Source organism: Arvicola amphibius, chromosome 7 (assembly GCF_903992535.2).
Source record: "Arvicola amphibius chromosome 7, mArvAmp1.2, whole genome shotgun sequence".
Lineage (NCBI taxonomy): Eukaryota > Metazoa > Chordata > Mammalia > Rodentia > Cricetidae > Arvicola > Arvicola amphibius.
The window spans coordinates 24,029,221-24,045,020 of record NC_052053.1 but is presented as its reverse complement, the minus strand read 5'-3'; the positions used below and the strand labels follow the sequence as shown (position 1 = coordinate 24,045,020).

Below are 15,800 nucleotides of genomic sequence, written 5' to 3'. Positions count from 1 at the left end.
CAAAAACAGTGAGCAATGCCCTGCCATGGTAGCATCTATGCCAACTACCCAACCTGAATCTGATTTCCGCAATAAAATGTGCTCCCTCCCATTATCAATAGACTCATTTCATTTGTCTGACTCTGTAAGCCTGCAGGAAATGGAACTTTAAGGCCCTGTACATGACACTTAATGTAACTAATGCTTAGATGTGCAGCGTTTTCTGTGGTCGAACTTGGAGAAAGGAAATGCTATGAAAGCATCCTAGAAAGAAGACAACACTCAGCACATACTTTCAGACATTGTACTTTCATAATAAAAAGTTGATATGCTGCCCCACAAAGATAGTTTACTTGCATTATTTGAAACATGATCAATATTTAGTAATTGTGCAGTTATTCCTTTTAAAAATTAACTTCATGTGAGCCTTATAAAATCACCCAATTCACTACTTTGGGTGAATAAATAGAATTCAATTTGAATTTTAAAAAAAATGTAAGCAATTGACTTTGTCAAGTTGTCACAGGACCTTTGGTGTGTTGCTTTGTACCCATGCTGCTTCCCCCTTCACCAAGTCTGCTGCTGAAAGGGCACGGCACAAGTCAAGGTGAAGGACAAGAGTCAGAAATCAAGCAAAATTGGTTTATAGACTAAAAGTTCATAGTTGCTTTATCTCCCAGTACTGAACTTTGACGAAACACCTAAGAACCTAAGCAAGGGTTTCAGACTTTATGGATCACACAGCCCAAAATGTGAACTGTGGTCACAAGAGCCACAGGTCATCCACCAATGACGATGATGAGTGAATCAGTCATTCTCAGCACTGTGAGGATCTTTTTCCAAAAATCATTTTTCCCATCATGCGGATCAAGTCAATCCAGCTGCACTTCTGGGCCCTCATGTGCAAGACTGGTGGATCTGTCAGCAAATCGATTTCCTCTCACTGGTAACAAGGTAGCCACTGTTTGTGAATGATTTCCAGAGTCAGCAGCTCCATAAATGTTGCTTGATAACTCTGATAGCATTTTCAACTAGAGCGCCTTTATTGCGAATTCTAAACTTTTTATTGTAGCAACAGACAAAACATGTAAATAACAAGATAATGAAACCGGCCTTCCAGCACTTCTATGTTCTATAGACCAGCAGCACCCTTTAGGGATTTGGATGAGATTTTGGTATTTTTAAGATTTAGAAATGAGCATTTGCTCCAAAGGAGGATGGGAATTTGCTGTGGGTGAGATTTTGGTATTTTTAAGATTTGGAAATAAGCATTTGCTCCAAGGAAGAATGGCAATCTTGCATAACTGAAAAAACTCTAACAAATAGTAAATCAAGAAGTCTGTAAGGGCCTTTGGGCATTCCGTGAACTGTGCACAGCCCAGGTACATTGTATTCTGCCAAGCAAGTACACTTCAAAGTGTCATTTGCCACATTACCATAAACCAAAAAGCTCTCCCAGTGCATTAAAAGCTTTCCCACATTCCTTCTTAGTGCAACACTTAAGAATAGCTACAAATTTTGCCTCCCCCCCCCATATAGAATGAACTTAGTCACAGATACCTGTGTTTGTGCAAGACAACATGTCACAAATCTGACATTCACAAAGGATAAAGCAAGACTTTGCTCGATTCTCACAGATGTTCTCAAGACACCCCGGGGGGAATTCTATGTCAAACACCAAGGGGCATCAAAGCTCAAGCAAGCAATGGCGGACCCGCTCACATATTCAGGCAGACAGGAAGGTTTTACCTTTGTCTTTGTCTCCTCCCTCTGCAGCAACTCCTTCTCTTTCCAAAGTTTCTCTTTCTCCTCCTCCCTTTGTCGTCTTCTGACGGAAATTTCCATTTCCAGTCTCGCTAGCTCGTCCTGGTGGGCTCGCCACTGAGAAACCTGAAACGCACAGAGATGCTTTATTTCAGTAACTATGTGCTGTCCCATGATTCCACATGGGACAAGTTTCTGTGTAGAGGACTCGTTTTTCCAAAGGTAAATACAAATTTTTGTGCATTTGTGGATATAAGTGTACATGCTAGTATAGAAAACAGCTTAAAATAGTTCATTCAGACACTCTTTAGCTGAACTCAGGAAGTGATAAAATTTATGGTTTTCCTGCAAAGAACTTCCATAAAATTGTAGGGCAGGAGAGTAAACCCACCTTTGACAACTGCCTGGAGCACTGGGACCCACTGGCTGGGTCTACCTAGGGATCTAGGATAAAACCAAACATGTCTAGAGAAAAAGAGGTCACTGCAATGATGCCTAACGATTTTCTGCTGTACTCCTAGATTGGTTCCTAGCCCAATTGTCATCAGAGAGGCTTCGTCCAGTAACTGATGGAAACAGATGCAGAGATCCACAGCCAAACATTAGGTGGATTTAGGGGAATCCTGTGGAAGATGGGGAGGAAGAGATTGAAGGAGCTAGAGGAGTCAGGACATCACAAGAAAACCCACAGAAATAACTAGCTAGCCTGGGCTTAGAGGCTCACAGTGACTGAATCAACAACCAGGGTGCCTGCATGGGACTGACGTAGGCACTCTGCATATATGTGACAGTTGTGTAGCTTGATCTTCTTGTGGGACTCCTAACAGTGGGAGCTGGGGCTGTCTCTGAATCTTTTGCTGGCTGTAGGAACCCTATTCCTCACACTGGGTTGCCTTGCTCAGCCTTAATACATAGGGAGGTGCTTAGTCTTACTATAACTTGATATGCCATGTTTTGTTATCCATGGGGGGCCTGTACTTTCCTGAACAGAAACAGTAGTTTTAGGGGTGGGGGACATTGAAGGGTTGGAAGGCAGGACTGGGAGGAGAGGGGAAAGTGCAGTCAGAATGCTATATACACACACACATATATATGGTAGACGGAGCTATCGTGATGACTCAGCAGATAAAGACATGTGCTGCCAAGCTTGATGAACTGAGTTCAGTCCCCACATGGGTCAGAAAGTCTGTTCCATTCCTGTACGTTTCCCTCTGACCTCCATATAAATGCTGCGGCACACGTGTACCCATTCACACAAACACACAAAAGAAATAAAAATGCAAATTTTTTAAATTAAAACTTTGTTATCTAGACTATACATGATTTGGAAAAGGGTTCCAAACAATGATCAAGGAAGAACCATCTGTTCTATGCCGTTTTTGTCTGGTCACTCAGAAATAGTGTCATCAGCTGTGATGGCCGCTGCTCGCCGCCTCACGATATTTATCCACGTATTCACCACAGTCCACTTTCCCTCCCACAGATATGAGAGCCCCCTTTTCACACAGTGATCTGCCACAATCCTGGGGCCTGGTTGGAACACTGATGTTCTGTGCCTTGTTGTCTTTTGACTGACGTCACCATTTGGAATACTTCTCTGTCCCCTGATCACCGCAATTTCATTTGCCAGAGAAAATATCGTGACTGGGTTTTTTTCCCTCCACCGTCTCACAACAGCATCCCGACCTACTCGCCCACGTAGCTGAACACGAGTCAGAGATCATTCAAGAACCAGACTGCTGGCTGCATCAGATTTGTGTCTTACAAACTGATGAACAACCTGTTACAAAGATCTTCGAAACATGGCTTCAGTTTTTCTTATGATTAGACTTCCTGGCATGTAGTCATGAAAATGTAATTTAAAAAGTAAGGTAGAGCAGCAATCAAGGAGGATACTCAATATCACAGGCCTCTATACACATATGGACATACATCCACATACACACATACACATATATATGGATGCATTCACCGACTCGCATATACAACCACCACCCAAACTCTGGGATTGGTCCTAGGACCTTAAAAGGTTTAAGAAGTATTGACAGATTTCAGTCTCATTTCATAAGTATGGAAAGTAAGTATAAATTAAGATGAAAACATAAAAGAAACTTCCTGAGTATGGGTATTGCTATTGGTAGACAAGTACACAGCTTTTGCCAATATGTAAATATATATCACACTATAAAGTACATATAGCCTTTCATTCATATCCCTGCCTCCAGGAAATTATCCAAAACCATTGTGCTGGTTTTATTTTTTTTTTTTTTTTTTTTTCTTTTTTTTTTTTTTCTTTTTTTTTTTCTTTTTTTTTTTTTTGGTTGGTTGGTGTTTGATCAGTTTGACAGACTTGAGTCAGCTGGGAAGAGGGAACCATAACTGAGACAGTGCCTAAACCCATAGGACATTGATGTGGGAGGGGCCAGCTCACTATTAGCAGCGTCACCCCTGAGCAGGTGGTCATGGGTTCTTTAGGAAAGCTGGCTGTGCATGTCTGCCTCCACGGCCTCTGCTTCAGTTCCTGCCTCTACATTCCTGCTTGAGGTTCTGACCTGACTTCCCTTCAGGGTGAACTAGAAACTGTAAGCTGAAATATTTTCCTCCTAGTGTTTTTGATCATGGTGTTTTAACCCAGCAACAGAAATCAAACAAATAATACAACCATCAACTAGACAAGTGCACAGAAATGTACCGCAGCAATGCTCTCTGCAGAGTAGTTTAAAACAATTTGAGAAAAGTCTAAAGGCCCAGCAATAAACGTTAGCTTAAATCAATTTTGGTAAATTCATACAGTACCTATGGTTGAGAAAAGATGCTAAATTTCTGTATGTTTATGAAAATGTCTAATATTTTAGATGCAAGACACAATGTAAAACAGTATCTATAGTATGATCTCATTAGCATAAAGTATCTGTTTATCTACATAGAGACACTTGTAGGAGTTTTGCCCACAGGATATATAGCCTCTCAATATTAAAACATTTTTAAAAGTTATTAACCTTCCTATATCTAATATATCGTTTTTAAGCTGGACACGTTTTTTATAAACATATGTTTTATAAACAAAAAATGAGACTAAAGAAGAAATTATCAACTTTTTTTTCTGGTCCTTCTACACATCTGCCTGACAATGTAGTAAGGAAAAATACACAAGTGTGCAAAACTCCTCTTACTAAAGATAGTACACTAATTTTGCAAGTATGATTCAAGCATTCATTAATAACACACAATATTAAAAACGGAAAAATGTCACCCAAATATGAGTAAAGTGCCTCTAAATCATTTCGCTTCTTTAAATATTTTAACTTCAAAATTTTAGTTTTCTAAAAGTGTGTTTTGCCATGTCTATGAAAATAAGCAAGAAAACACCATCTCCTGGCTTGCAGCTACAGTATCTACCCCATCAACCTCTAATCAGCGTGGCTTAGTTATTTGGACCTCAGATGTAAAATACATTGTCTGTGCCTGGGAGCCTGCTGCGTGCCTTGCTTTTTAAGTCTTTATCTGCAACTTCTACAATCCAGATCAATTGTCCTGACAGCTGTTACCAACAGTCTCCCTCCGGAACACTCGAAGGGAGGAGTCTGGCCTCTCCTCCACCTGTTGGCAATCCTGCAAAGAAAGGATTCTTTCCTTTGCCTGTCATGACACAGCTTTCCCCGACCTTCAACACTGCATGGTTCTCTCTCCCTGCCCCCTTACTGGTTCAACCCCATATACCCTCTTTCTCCTCCAGTCTTACTCTGATTTAATCCTGTTCTGTGAAGTCTTGCCTTGGAGACTGACTGCAAAATCTACATTAGCAGCTCTTTCCGCCTGCAATCCAGCTCTAAATTCTTAAAGACTCCTATTTGCTAGTGCTTCTAGCATCCAGATTTCCAAAGTTAAACTTGGGACCTGTGGTGCTGTTGAAGCTTCATACCAAGCCCCCCAGGGTACATATCTCTCCTCAAACACCTGTTTCTGTCAGTGGGGCCACAAGTCTCCCTGAAGTATGGATTATTTTCATTGTGTAAGCCCAACAATACAAATGTTTCTTTGCATTTCATAACAATCTTATGTACAACACGATGACTTTATTTACATATATATAGTTTGATGATTTATATATGTATTAATGCTTAGATGAGATTTCCTTTATGATCAATTTCAGAACCATTGAGATTGGTTGTAATTGTCTAGTTAACTCAATCTTTTGGCTAAGTGTATTGAACAAGACTGGAAGGTTCACGAGGGTAATGTCAATTGATTAAGTTGACTTTCTCACTCACAACCCCACATTAATCTTGCTTGTATGTACTCCCTAAGCGAGCTTCTTCCTTGGCTCTGCCTCTAACGGCCATTCTTCCTGATACTCTTGTCAATGGTATGTTGACACCAATTCAAATACTTTCAAGAATTTTTATTTAATCTGTATGAGTGTTTTGCCTGTATGTCTGTGTACCATGTGCATGCCTGGTGCCTACAGCAGCCAGAGCAGAGTATTAGATCTCCTGAAGCTAGAGCTAGAGTTATAAGAAGCCATGTAAGTCCTGGGAATTGAATGCAGGTCCTTTAGAAGAAGAGTAGCCATTACTCTTAACCACTGAGCCATCCCTTAAGCCCCCAACTCATTCTTATCTTTAACGTCAAGGAGTGAAAGATGCAAACACTCCCTACTTTGGAATGTCCTTGATTTCCCTTTGTTTCACAAGATGGTTTATCACTCATCAGCTCACAGCTTTCAAAAAACACTCTCCAGCACATGCACCACTGTCTCTTACTTCACACACCATGCCATCGCTACTAATATACTGAGCATCTTGTTTCCACTTAGAACATATTTCATATATTTGCCTTCTTATACTGTCAAGCAGGGCACTTGTGCATGATAGGTACCTAATGATAACCTTATACGTAATTAACCAAACTAAACAATTTGCCTAAGTTGCCATTTTCAGGCATTTTTAAGTACAAAGAATCCCTCTTTCCATTCTTGAGAAAAAGGATGGTTTCGTTTTTTTTTTTTTTAAGGCTGCAGATAGACTGTACCACAATTGTGAAACTACAGGTAAGTTCGATAATCACAAATTATATGTCAGGTAACATAAGAGAAAAAAGAACAGGGCCAGGGAACCCAGAGAAAGACATGAGCCTTCAGAAACCAAGCTGCTTCCCCTTCATTGGAATCGCTGCAACAGTCAGGGGCCTCTGACGGTTACCTGAAGCCAGTGATTCATGACATTGTTGATTATAATTGTACCCAAAGACATGATTATAGAAGCCAAACTTGTGTGATCTTGACAGTGAGAATCGGGCTCCCTAACAATGGGTACTGTCAAACGGGGCTTTTCAAATCATACAATAAGGCAGAGAGCAGTGGGAAAGGGGTACCTTTTGAGGTGGGGGCAGGGATCTTACCCAGTGGATCCTCAGAAAGATTTAGTCGTGGAGAGAAAGACAACCCGTTGCTAGATTTTTCTGAGCGGGCCAATAATCAGAAAGCTGGCAGGTGGGCAAGGGAATCAATAGCCGCACAATAGACTAAGAGAGCACAGAAGCCTTCTGAATGATGCTGAGTGAGAGGAAGAAAAGCTCGGAAGAACATTCTGGCAATTTCGTTTTAAAGGCTCTGCTAATTACATGGCTCTAAACAGAGCATGCAAGCATAACTGTGACAGTAATAACCATGAAAGAGCACTGCCTCCTGGTAGCCAGGTGCACGTTTTAAGAAAAGTACTATTCACATTATTAACCATAGGACGTTTTTCCAGGTCTGTAGTTAATGCTTTAATATTCCTGCCATGTGTGCCCATCTCTGAATGAGGCATTAGCCCAAGAGAGGACAAACAGCACCAAGAGTGTGTTCATCTGTTACAAATAACTTTAGGACTTAACAAGAGTGCTTAGCATGTACTCCTTGCTTCTTGCCATAAAGTAAAAGGAATGGTTAAAGTGAAGTTAATATGGACACACATTCTCGGAGGGAAGATGCAATGACAAACTTAAAAAAAAAAAATCAAGCCCTGAGGACTTCAAAGGCAATCACTGGAATTAGCATCAAGGTAAGTGTTAACACCTTTTTACATCAAAGTTGTGGGCTTCAGAAAACACATCCGCTCTGTCAACGCTGTATAAAGAAAACAAATACTGAACACAGATGTTTGTCTCCTCTCTGCAACTATTCCTATTCTGAACAAATGCTTCTCAACTTTCTTATATTCAAGGAAAGATCCCAACAGTTTCTGCTCTTCTGATTCTATGTCACCGTTCACTTATATAGAAAGTTCACAACATATGAACAGACTCTGCAGTTTAATTTGCAAGCATAATGAATAGGAATGAGAAACATCAGTATCTTATAGGCCTTTTAAACAACTACAGATAATTAAACATTAACGTTACCCCAGCCCCACTTATGGAGGCATTAAGAAAGCTGTAGTTATTTTCAGGGAGAAATAAAAAAAGTCCTGTCTGACCAGGACATAACTGACAATATTAAAAACTACATTGACCAGGGCTTATCTTATGCTTGGCCTATACTATGCTTTTTAGGGCATTCTATGATGTGATATAATCCTAAAATTCTCAAGCCTGCCCTTCACCCTTCATCTGCCTACCTCTTCCTTGCCCTACTTAAGTCAAAGCTTGGACTCCTTCTCTCCTGGAAGGCTCTAAGTCAACATCTCTAGACCAGATGATTCTTTTCTCCTTGGCATCTTGTCACCCTACTATACAACATGGATCAAATCTTCGAATGGGTTCCCAATTTAAGAGCTGGTATAAATTTGTGTTAAGTTGCCCAGAATTTAACATGGCATGGGGGTTGGCAAGGGTTCAGTAAACTCTTAAGAGTGTTGCCCCATTGACTTGTTCTTGAGATCTGCTCAGATGATGACATGCATGTATCTGCCCCAGGATTGGCTACAGGAGGAGAACGTTCCATACCTCATGCTTCCGTGCCCTGATGCTCTACTGTGGTAGGACCCTAGAGTCCTGTCTATGTCTGTGCTTCCTGGAGTTCACCAGAGCTTGCCTGATTGAAAGAATACCCAGAAACTTTGTCAGGACTTCCAACAGCCATTTCATATTCCTTCAAAGGTTTAGGGTCCATGTGTAAAAACAAGGAAATCCTTTCTCTTTCTCTTCTCCCTACATGGTCCTGGAAGTTTCCAAATTCAGTTCGGCTGAATAGATGTCGAATTTTCATTTTATTAAACCTTTAACAGTTTGAGAGCTCCATTTAAATTTTTCCCAAATGTTCCACCGTTTTTCAGGACTACAGACCTAGGCTTTTCTATCTTATGTGCCCCATTTCTGTCCAACGTCACTCCAGAAATAGCCCCTGTGATTGTGCGGATGTTAAGGCTTTCTGTTCCCCACTTGCCTTTTCCTCTTCGCTTCACAATTGTCCTTTGGGTTCTTGGGTAACTTCATAAGTGCATTTTTATCACCCCTCTTTGATAAGTGCTTTCCATTTTCTGGGGCTTTTTATGAGTCCTTTTCAGACTCTCAGAGATTGTGCGCTCTTTATTATCAGGATTGCTCTATATCCATTACTTTCCAAACAAAATGTAAGGCTTGACTTAATTGTACCCTGGATGGCCTTACCTTAGTATAAAAAACAAGGCTTTTATAAAGAGAAACTAAATTCCAATAAGCAGAAAATAATCAACAGCTGGACTCTTTGTCTCTGTAAAGGACAAAATTTACAAACCTACCAGGCAATTTTATATATGGAACTGAAAAGCCAAGCAGTCTCTAATGCAGTGATTTAGAGCCAGGAACTCACTTGCCTATGGATCACTAAGTCTTAGAAAATCACTTTCCAATGTGAACACTAGCTTTTCAACTTTGATAGGCATTCTACAATCTGTATAGCCAGAGGTTAGGCATAGAGGAAGGGACTAGGGATGAGTGAAGGATCTCCTAAGCAAGGAGAAACAGAATCCACAGTTACAGACAGATGGTACGGTGCGGGGGGGGGGGGGCACTGGGATGGAAGTGTTGAATGGAAGTGGGAGAGAAGAGGGGAATAAGAAAGAGAATACAGGGAGGTACAGATAACACCAAGAGTCATTTGAGACATCAGGTGAAAACCTACTACAGAAGAAGCTTCTTCACATACACACACGAAACGTGTGGGGGTGGGTGTAGAAACAAATAGGGCTTTGTCTCCATTATTTGGTGATTCTAACAAGATATATTTTGCCACCAAGTGAAACCTCCAGAAATGAGTTGTATCAGAGTTGTTGGCCAAGCGGCCTCATGGAAACTTCTAAACAACTCGGGTGATTATCAAGGCTATTTGGTGCTCTCCACAAACTAAGTCCCTGTTGCAGAAGACAACACCTGCTTATTTCATTGAACAGGAAGAAGTCATGTTGGTGCCTAACCGGAGCCTTCATCCCTATTGACTAGTGTTCTTGGTACCGGAAGGTACTTTGCATGCTACCAGAGGAGAAAAATAAACATAAGCTACAAACCCTTCGATCTATAATGGTGATTTGGTTGCCTGATACACTGGCGCAATACTGGCACAAAGGTCATGGGAGTAACCAATCTCTTTGCTTGGATTTAAGGTGTACTCCGTGAGATGGAATCCATGCCTGACATTGCTCAGGTGGCTGCGAACCTGAGACCTAGGGGAAAACCAAATATTTAACTGTTCTGAAGGAGCATAGCAACAACATGACTCCTAACATAGCAACGTCATGACTCCTGACCACATTCTTCTATACTCACAGATCATAGTCTTGCTCGGCCATCGGAGATGCTTCCTCCTGCAGCATATGAGAACTAACACAAAGACCCACAACTGGACAATGCGCAGAGAGTGAGAGACCTTGGAACACCTAGTCTTAAATGGGATGGCATCATCAAACCCCTCCTGTCAGAGCTCAGGCAGCTATTCAGAAGAGGAGGCAGAAAGATCGTAAGAGCCGGAGAAGATGGAGTACACCAAGGAAGCAGTGTCTTCTGGACCCAGCAGGACTGGTGCACATATAAAATCAGACTGTGGCAGCATGCACAGGGCCAGCACAGGGCCAAGGCAGGGGAGTCGCAACTCTGCGAGAGGAACTGGACATGAACCTCCATCCCTAACCCAGGAGCTATTTCCAAATGTCAAGTGTTCACAAAGGAAAAATTAGTATTCTCTAATGGAGTCTCACTGGATATATAAACTGTTCTCAAGGGCAGGCCCACTGCCCAGACATCGGTGGCCAACACAAAACAAGCTCAATGGTATTTTGGGATGGGTTTTTTGGTGTCTCGTAATGCTTTGTTTGGGCATGGTTGGTTTGGTTTGGTTTTCATTTTTTTACCTTGTCTATACTGATTGTGTATTGTAATTTCTTTGTGTTTTTTATGGGTTGTATGTGTGTGTTTCTCATGTCTGTTTTGTTTGTTGGTTGCTTGGTTTTTTATTCTGGTTTTCTCATTTTATTTGCCTCTTTGCTTTCTAAAGAGAACAAGAAGATGTGGAGTTGGATGGGTAGGGGTGAGGAGGACCTGGGAGGAGATGATCAGAATATATGGTATGAAATTTTTTTCAACTTACAAGAGAAAAATCAGTAATACTTTTTAAAAAATCACTTTCCAGTTCTTAAGTTTAAAAGGACTGAGTTTTTTCAAACAACTTATAATTTGTATTGTAAAATCAATGTTGTGAAAAGGCACTTTTTGTGTAAGTGGGAAGAGAAGAAAACAGCACTCCTCAAGTAATGCAGTGGTAATATTTCTAAGAAAATTTTGTTTCTGTTATGTGTGCGTTCATTTTGTGGTGCAATATTCTTACCACCATGGGTCATGGTCAAAATTTGAGCTTCCCAAGGCTAAGGTGCGACGGCTTCACCGTCTAAAGAAAAAGCTATCATGCCGATAGCATTGAGGACAGCCCTTCTGATGTCAGTTCTGAAGCACAGTGCTGATTGGAGAAATGAGGATTTGAAGTCAAAGTAGAGTTTGACTTGGGCCTTTTGTGACTTATTCATGGGTTCTCTGGAGCTCAACGTTTAGCCATTTTGAACTTCAGGTTAATCTAAAGTGGAGTATAAAACCAGAATGCAGGAGTTACAAATACACCAATCTGTTGGTCTCTCCAACCGAGCTCCCTCACCGTCTCAGCAGTCACCAGCCTCACTGTATGAGAACGTCCCTGAATCCATTCTTCCTGCTCCCTCCTTACTGAGGCCAGAGAAAATATCCTCAAACTACACACTTGGTCATATTTTATTCCTTTTCATGCCCTCTCTTCCCTAGTTTAATAGTTCCCACATATTAAGACTGTGATTTTGATGTTTTATTAACTATGACTGAAGATCCTATTTATCAGCTTTCTGTTACTATAACAAAGGCATTCATATGAGCCTAGAAAGAAGAAACACTTTTGCTGAGTCTCAGGTGTCAGTCCATGTTCACTGGATCCCATTGCCCCTGTGTCAAGCCATATGTCATGGAGAGGAATGCATGGTTTGGGCAAGCAGCTCATCTCGGGGCCACCAGAACGCAAATGGGATAAGAGACTTTAGGCAGAATGTGGCCCTCTGCCTAAAGTATGACCAATGACCTAAAATGCTCAAATAGGCCTCCTTCTCTGAGGGTTCTACCACCTTCCATCTGTTCTTGGTATCCTATATCTGCATTCATGCTATGTGTGTAAAGTCACATCCTTGTTGGACAGAAGACACCCATTTGTTCTATTTCCCCGAGAAATTATCCCAATTCCTAACGTAAACAAATGTTTAGCAGAGGCACTTTAAACATAGGGAGTAATTCATTATCTTTAATAAAGTTTATTCATGAGTGACGTCATATGCATATGTCACCATCGTATTATACATTCCCTGTATTCTGGAGACAGTATTTCTGTAGTTTTCTATTGCTGTGGCAAAGACCATGACCCAAAAGCAACTTGGAGAAGGGAGATACCAGCTTACACTTCCAGGTCCATCGCTGTGGGTGGCCAAGGCGGAAAGGGATGGCGAAACCAGAGGAGCGCTGCTGCGGACCTTGCTCTCCTCATCGTGTTCAGTTTGCTTTCTTATAACCCTCTAAAACCACCTTTCCAAGTGCGGCACCTGTCGCAGGGGACTGAGCCCTCCTACATTAATCGTTGATCATGAAAATGCCCCCACGTGTTTGCCTGTGCGCAATCTGATGGAGGCATTTTTCCCTGGAGACCCTGGCTTGTTTCAAGAGGACAAATCCAAACCAACACAACCACCATGCTAAAGCTGAAAAATGAACCTCAGTAAAACTTAAACACCTCTGTCATCTTAAAGACATCCTTTAAGTAAGATCATTTTCTGCCCAGCCCTAAATTTAATTCCAGCATTATGGGCTTACATGACAGAGCAACCCAACCCTAGAAAATATAACCTCCCTTTGACTCTTTGGCCCTAAGGTTTCTACTTTGGTTACAGTTACAAATGAAGTACAAATTACATACCTTAGGACATTTGCCTAACAAGGCACTCAGTTAACTAACACAAGAGAAACGGACTGTTGAAAAGATGCTGTCTAAAAATCCTTTCTTGTAACTAGAGGACTGAAATGTCTAGAGGGGGAGGGGAGAGATCCGTAGCATACCGAGTGATTCAGCATTAGCAAACGATTTTCAAGTCACAGTTTATGTTGACATAAACATACACCTCAACAGTCTGGGTTTCCACTACAGTTATGATGGGAATAAATAGGACCTAAGTGTTCTCGTGGGTCAGTAAACACAGAAGGACTAATTTTTGGGGAGCAAGACCATCTTGGAGCTGTGAAACAGGAGACGCTGGAGAGAACAGAAATTAAAGAAAGCAATTAGAGTGCAGGAGAGATTAGTTTATGAACACCCTACCTTATAAAGAACCCAACAGAACACCTTCGGCAGGAATATTCTTTTTTTTCTTTCAGCCCACGTCTTCCTAGCCAGAGCACAGAATCAACAAAAGATGATCTAAGGATCAAAGCAGGACTTGCAAACGCTTTGCTTGAAGCTCATTACATCTCACCTGTGCAGGAGGCCAAGCAGAGAAGTCAAACAGAGCACAGGAAGATTAGGGAAAATCGTGAAAGTAGCTTCCATTATCAGCAGGGCCCCTTTAACTTAGTAAAAAAAACAAACATTTCAAACTAGGTATACGTGTACTGTCTGAATGTATTTTTCTAGAAAGCACAGCTGGAGTACAATGGGGGAAAAGGCAGTATCTTCCAAACCGGGGTAGAGAAGGGTAGAAAAGAGAGGAAGATGAAGTATAAAACACAAAATTCAGGGCCAATTTTTGTGCATAGAAACCTCCCTCAGGTTATCACCAAAAAATGCTAAAGGGGGGCGTAACACATCCATTACCTGAGCATTCATGAGAAGTTAAACTTCCCCCCGGATTGAATTCTGTCCAAGAAGACATTAAGAAGGGGAGCCAGGAGCTATGGTGGTATTTACAATAAGTCCATAGAAATGGGGAATCTTATTCTTCCCCATTAAAGTCATAGCAAACCTCTAAAATGAATGTTCTGAGTAGATAAACACTAAACAATGTGGAATCCATTCATTTTATGTGCGCGATTTAGACAATTTTCCTTGTTAATGACAACTCCGCTGAAGCTCATTTAAGCACTCTTCCAACTTCCCCAGCACTCTGCTTATGCTTCTCAGAGGAATAGATATGAGCCCGCACAGAAAATTCCATACTAGTCAGCCAAGGAGACGACTTTGTCCTAATCCATAAAACCGTATTAAACTGAACACATAAAGCATGATGGTGTGACTCTAATTGCCACTTAGGCTGAGAGATTTAGAAATTTGAATTTTGTCTTTCAAGGCTGCCCCGATTGCAGGCGTCTGCTTACTCATGATTATTCTCAGCTAGAGAAACATTGAAAATAACTTCATATTTTCCAAAGAGTTTAGTGACTTGTGGTCCTCTGGCTTTTCCATGCATGTAAATTCTCTATTCCAATCTCACAGGTCACATAGTCAGGAGTGTGAATCCTGGATAGTATTGTCATTTGTTTATAAAGTAGAGCGTAGTCTGCCAAATTCACATGAAAATGATTCTAACTCATAATCAAACATGTCAGCACTTATACCAACTGTGCAACTCCATTAGATAGCTAGACCCACATTCTCCCTTCACCCTCTGGCATCTCCAGGGCATCCTCTTTTTCTCCATTCCTTATCGCTCAGCACATGGGCTCTCCAGTACCACAAATAAGCTCAAAGTTCCCAAGTTCTCGGTTTCATTTCATGTACCCAACTAACTGTGAGTCTCTAGCTGAGATCTAAAAGCCACAAACTCAGAAAAAGAACCACAGTGCCTCCCTCAGAACCTGATCATCTAAGTTGGTGGCATCACCGGTCACCCAGTTGGCCAAGTCAAGAGCAACCCTAGATGTCCCCTTTCTAGTACCTTTTACATCCTCGAAGCAGAGCATTCAAGAAAACATTGATCATCTAATGACTGCTTCCAAAACAGGCCTGCCCCTCTTAAATTTTATGTTGAATCCTTCCATAATGGAAAAATAAGATCACTATGAGACTATTGTCCTGTCCCCAGCCTTTGCACAGGTTCGCGTGCAATGATAGAAAGGAAGGAAACCAGGCATTTACATAGTAAGTAGTGGCTAAGACGGGATGCACATCAACCATGCCCCCACCTGAAAGCACCTAGGTGCCTTTGACCCTGGCCAGATGTTGCCATGTGAGAACAAAGATAAACATCAAGTGATAAAAATCAGATGTTCTAGTTTTTTAGCAGTTGAATTTCTGTGTAGAACTTGTCAAATTTTAACTCTTATTCTTAATAGCCAAATACTAAAAAAAAAAAAAAAAAACCCACTCTGGTGGTCAGCAGTCAAGTTTCAACCTGTCCTTTATTAGATGGAGCCCAGACTCTGCAAGAGATACCAGGTCCTTCGTTATCCATCAGTGAGCATTTCTTTCCATTGCATGCAGCCTGGATTTTCCTCATGCCAAACTGCATGCAGCTCTTCACACATGCTGTGCCACTGGTAGCAGCTCTCCTGTGTTGGTAAAGACCTACCACCACCTACCCGTCTCTTCTTGTAAAAGCCAAGTAGTTATT

The 15,800-nt window shown here is 41.4% G+C and overlaps 1 protein-coding gene and 1 pseudogene across 1 annotated transcript in view; both read right to left on the bottom strand.

The window, feature by feature from the left end:
- Ccdc148 (coiled-coil domain containing 148) overlaps window positions 1-15,800 on the bottom strand; it is a 162,615-nt gene that overhangs the window by 90,821 nt on the left and 55,994 nt on the right. Inside the window, exon 8 of the mRNA XM_042055372.1 lies at window positions 1,729-1,869. Within this exon, the coding sequence (XP_041911306.1) occupies window positions 1,729-1,869 (141 nt within the window). The remainder of the gene's footprint in view (window positions 1-1,728; window positions 1,870-15,800) is intronic.
- Window positions 3,112-3,547, bottom strand: LOC119818741 (annotated as a pseudogene).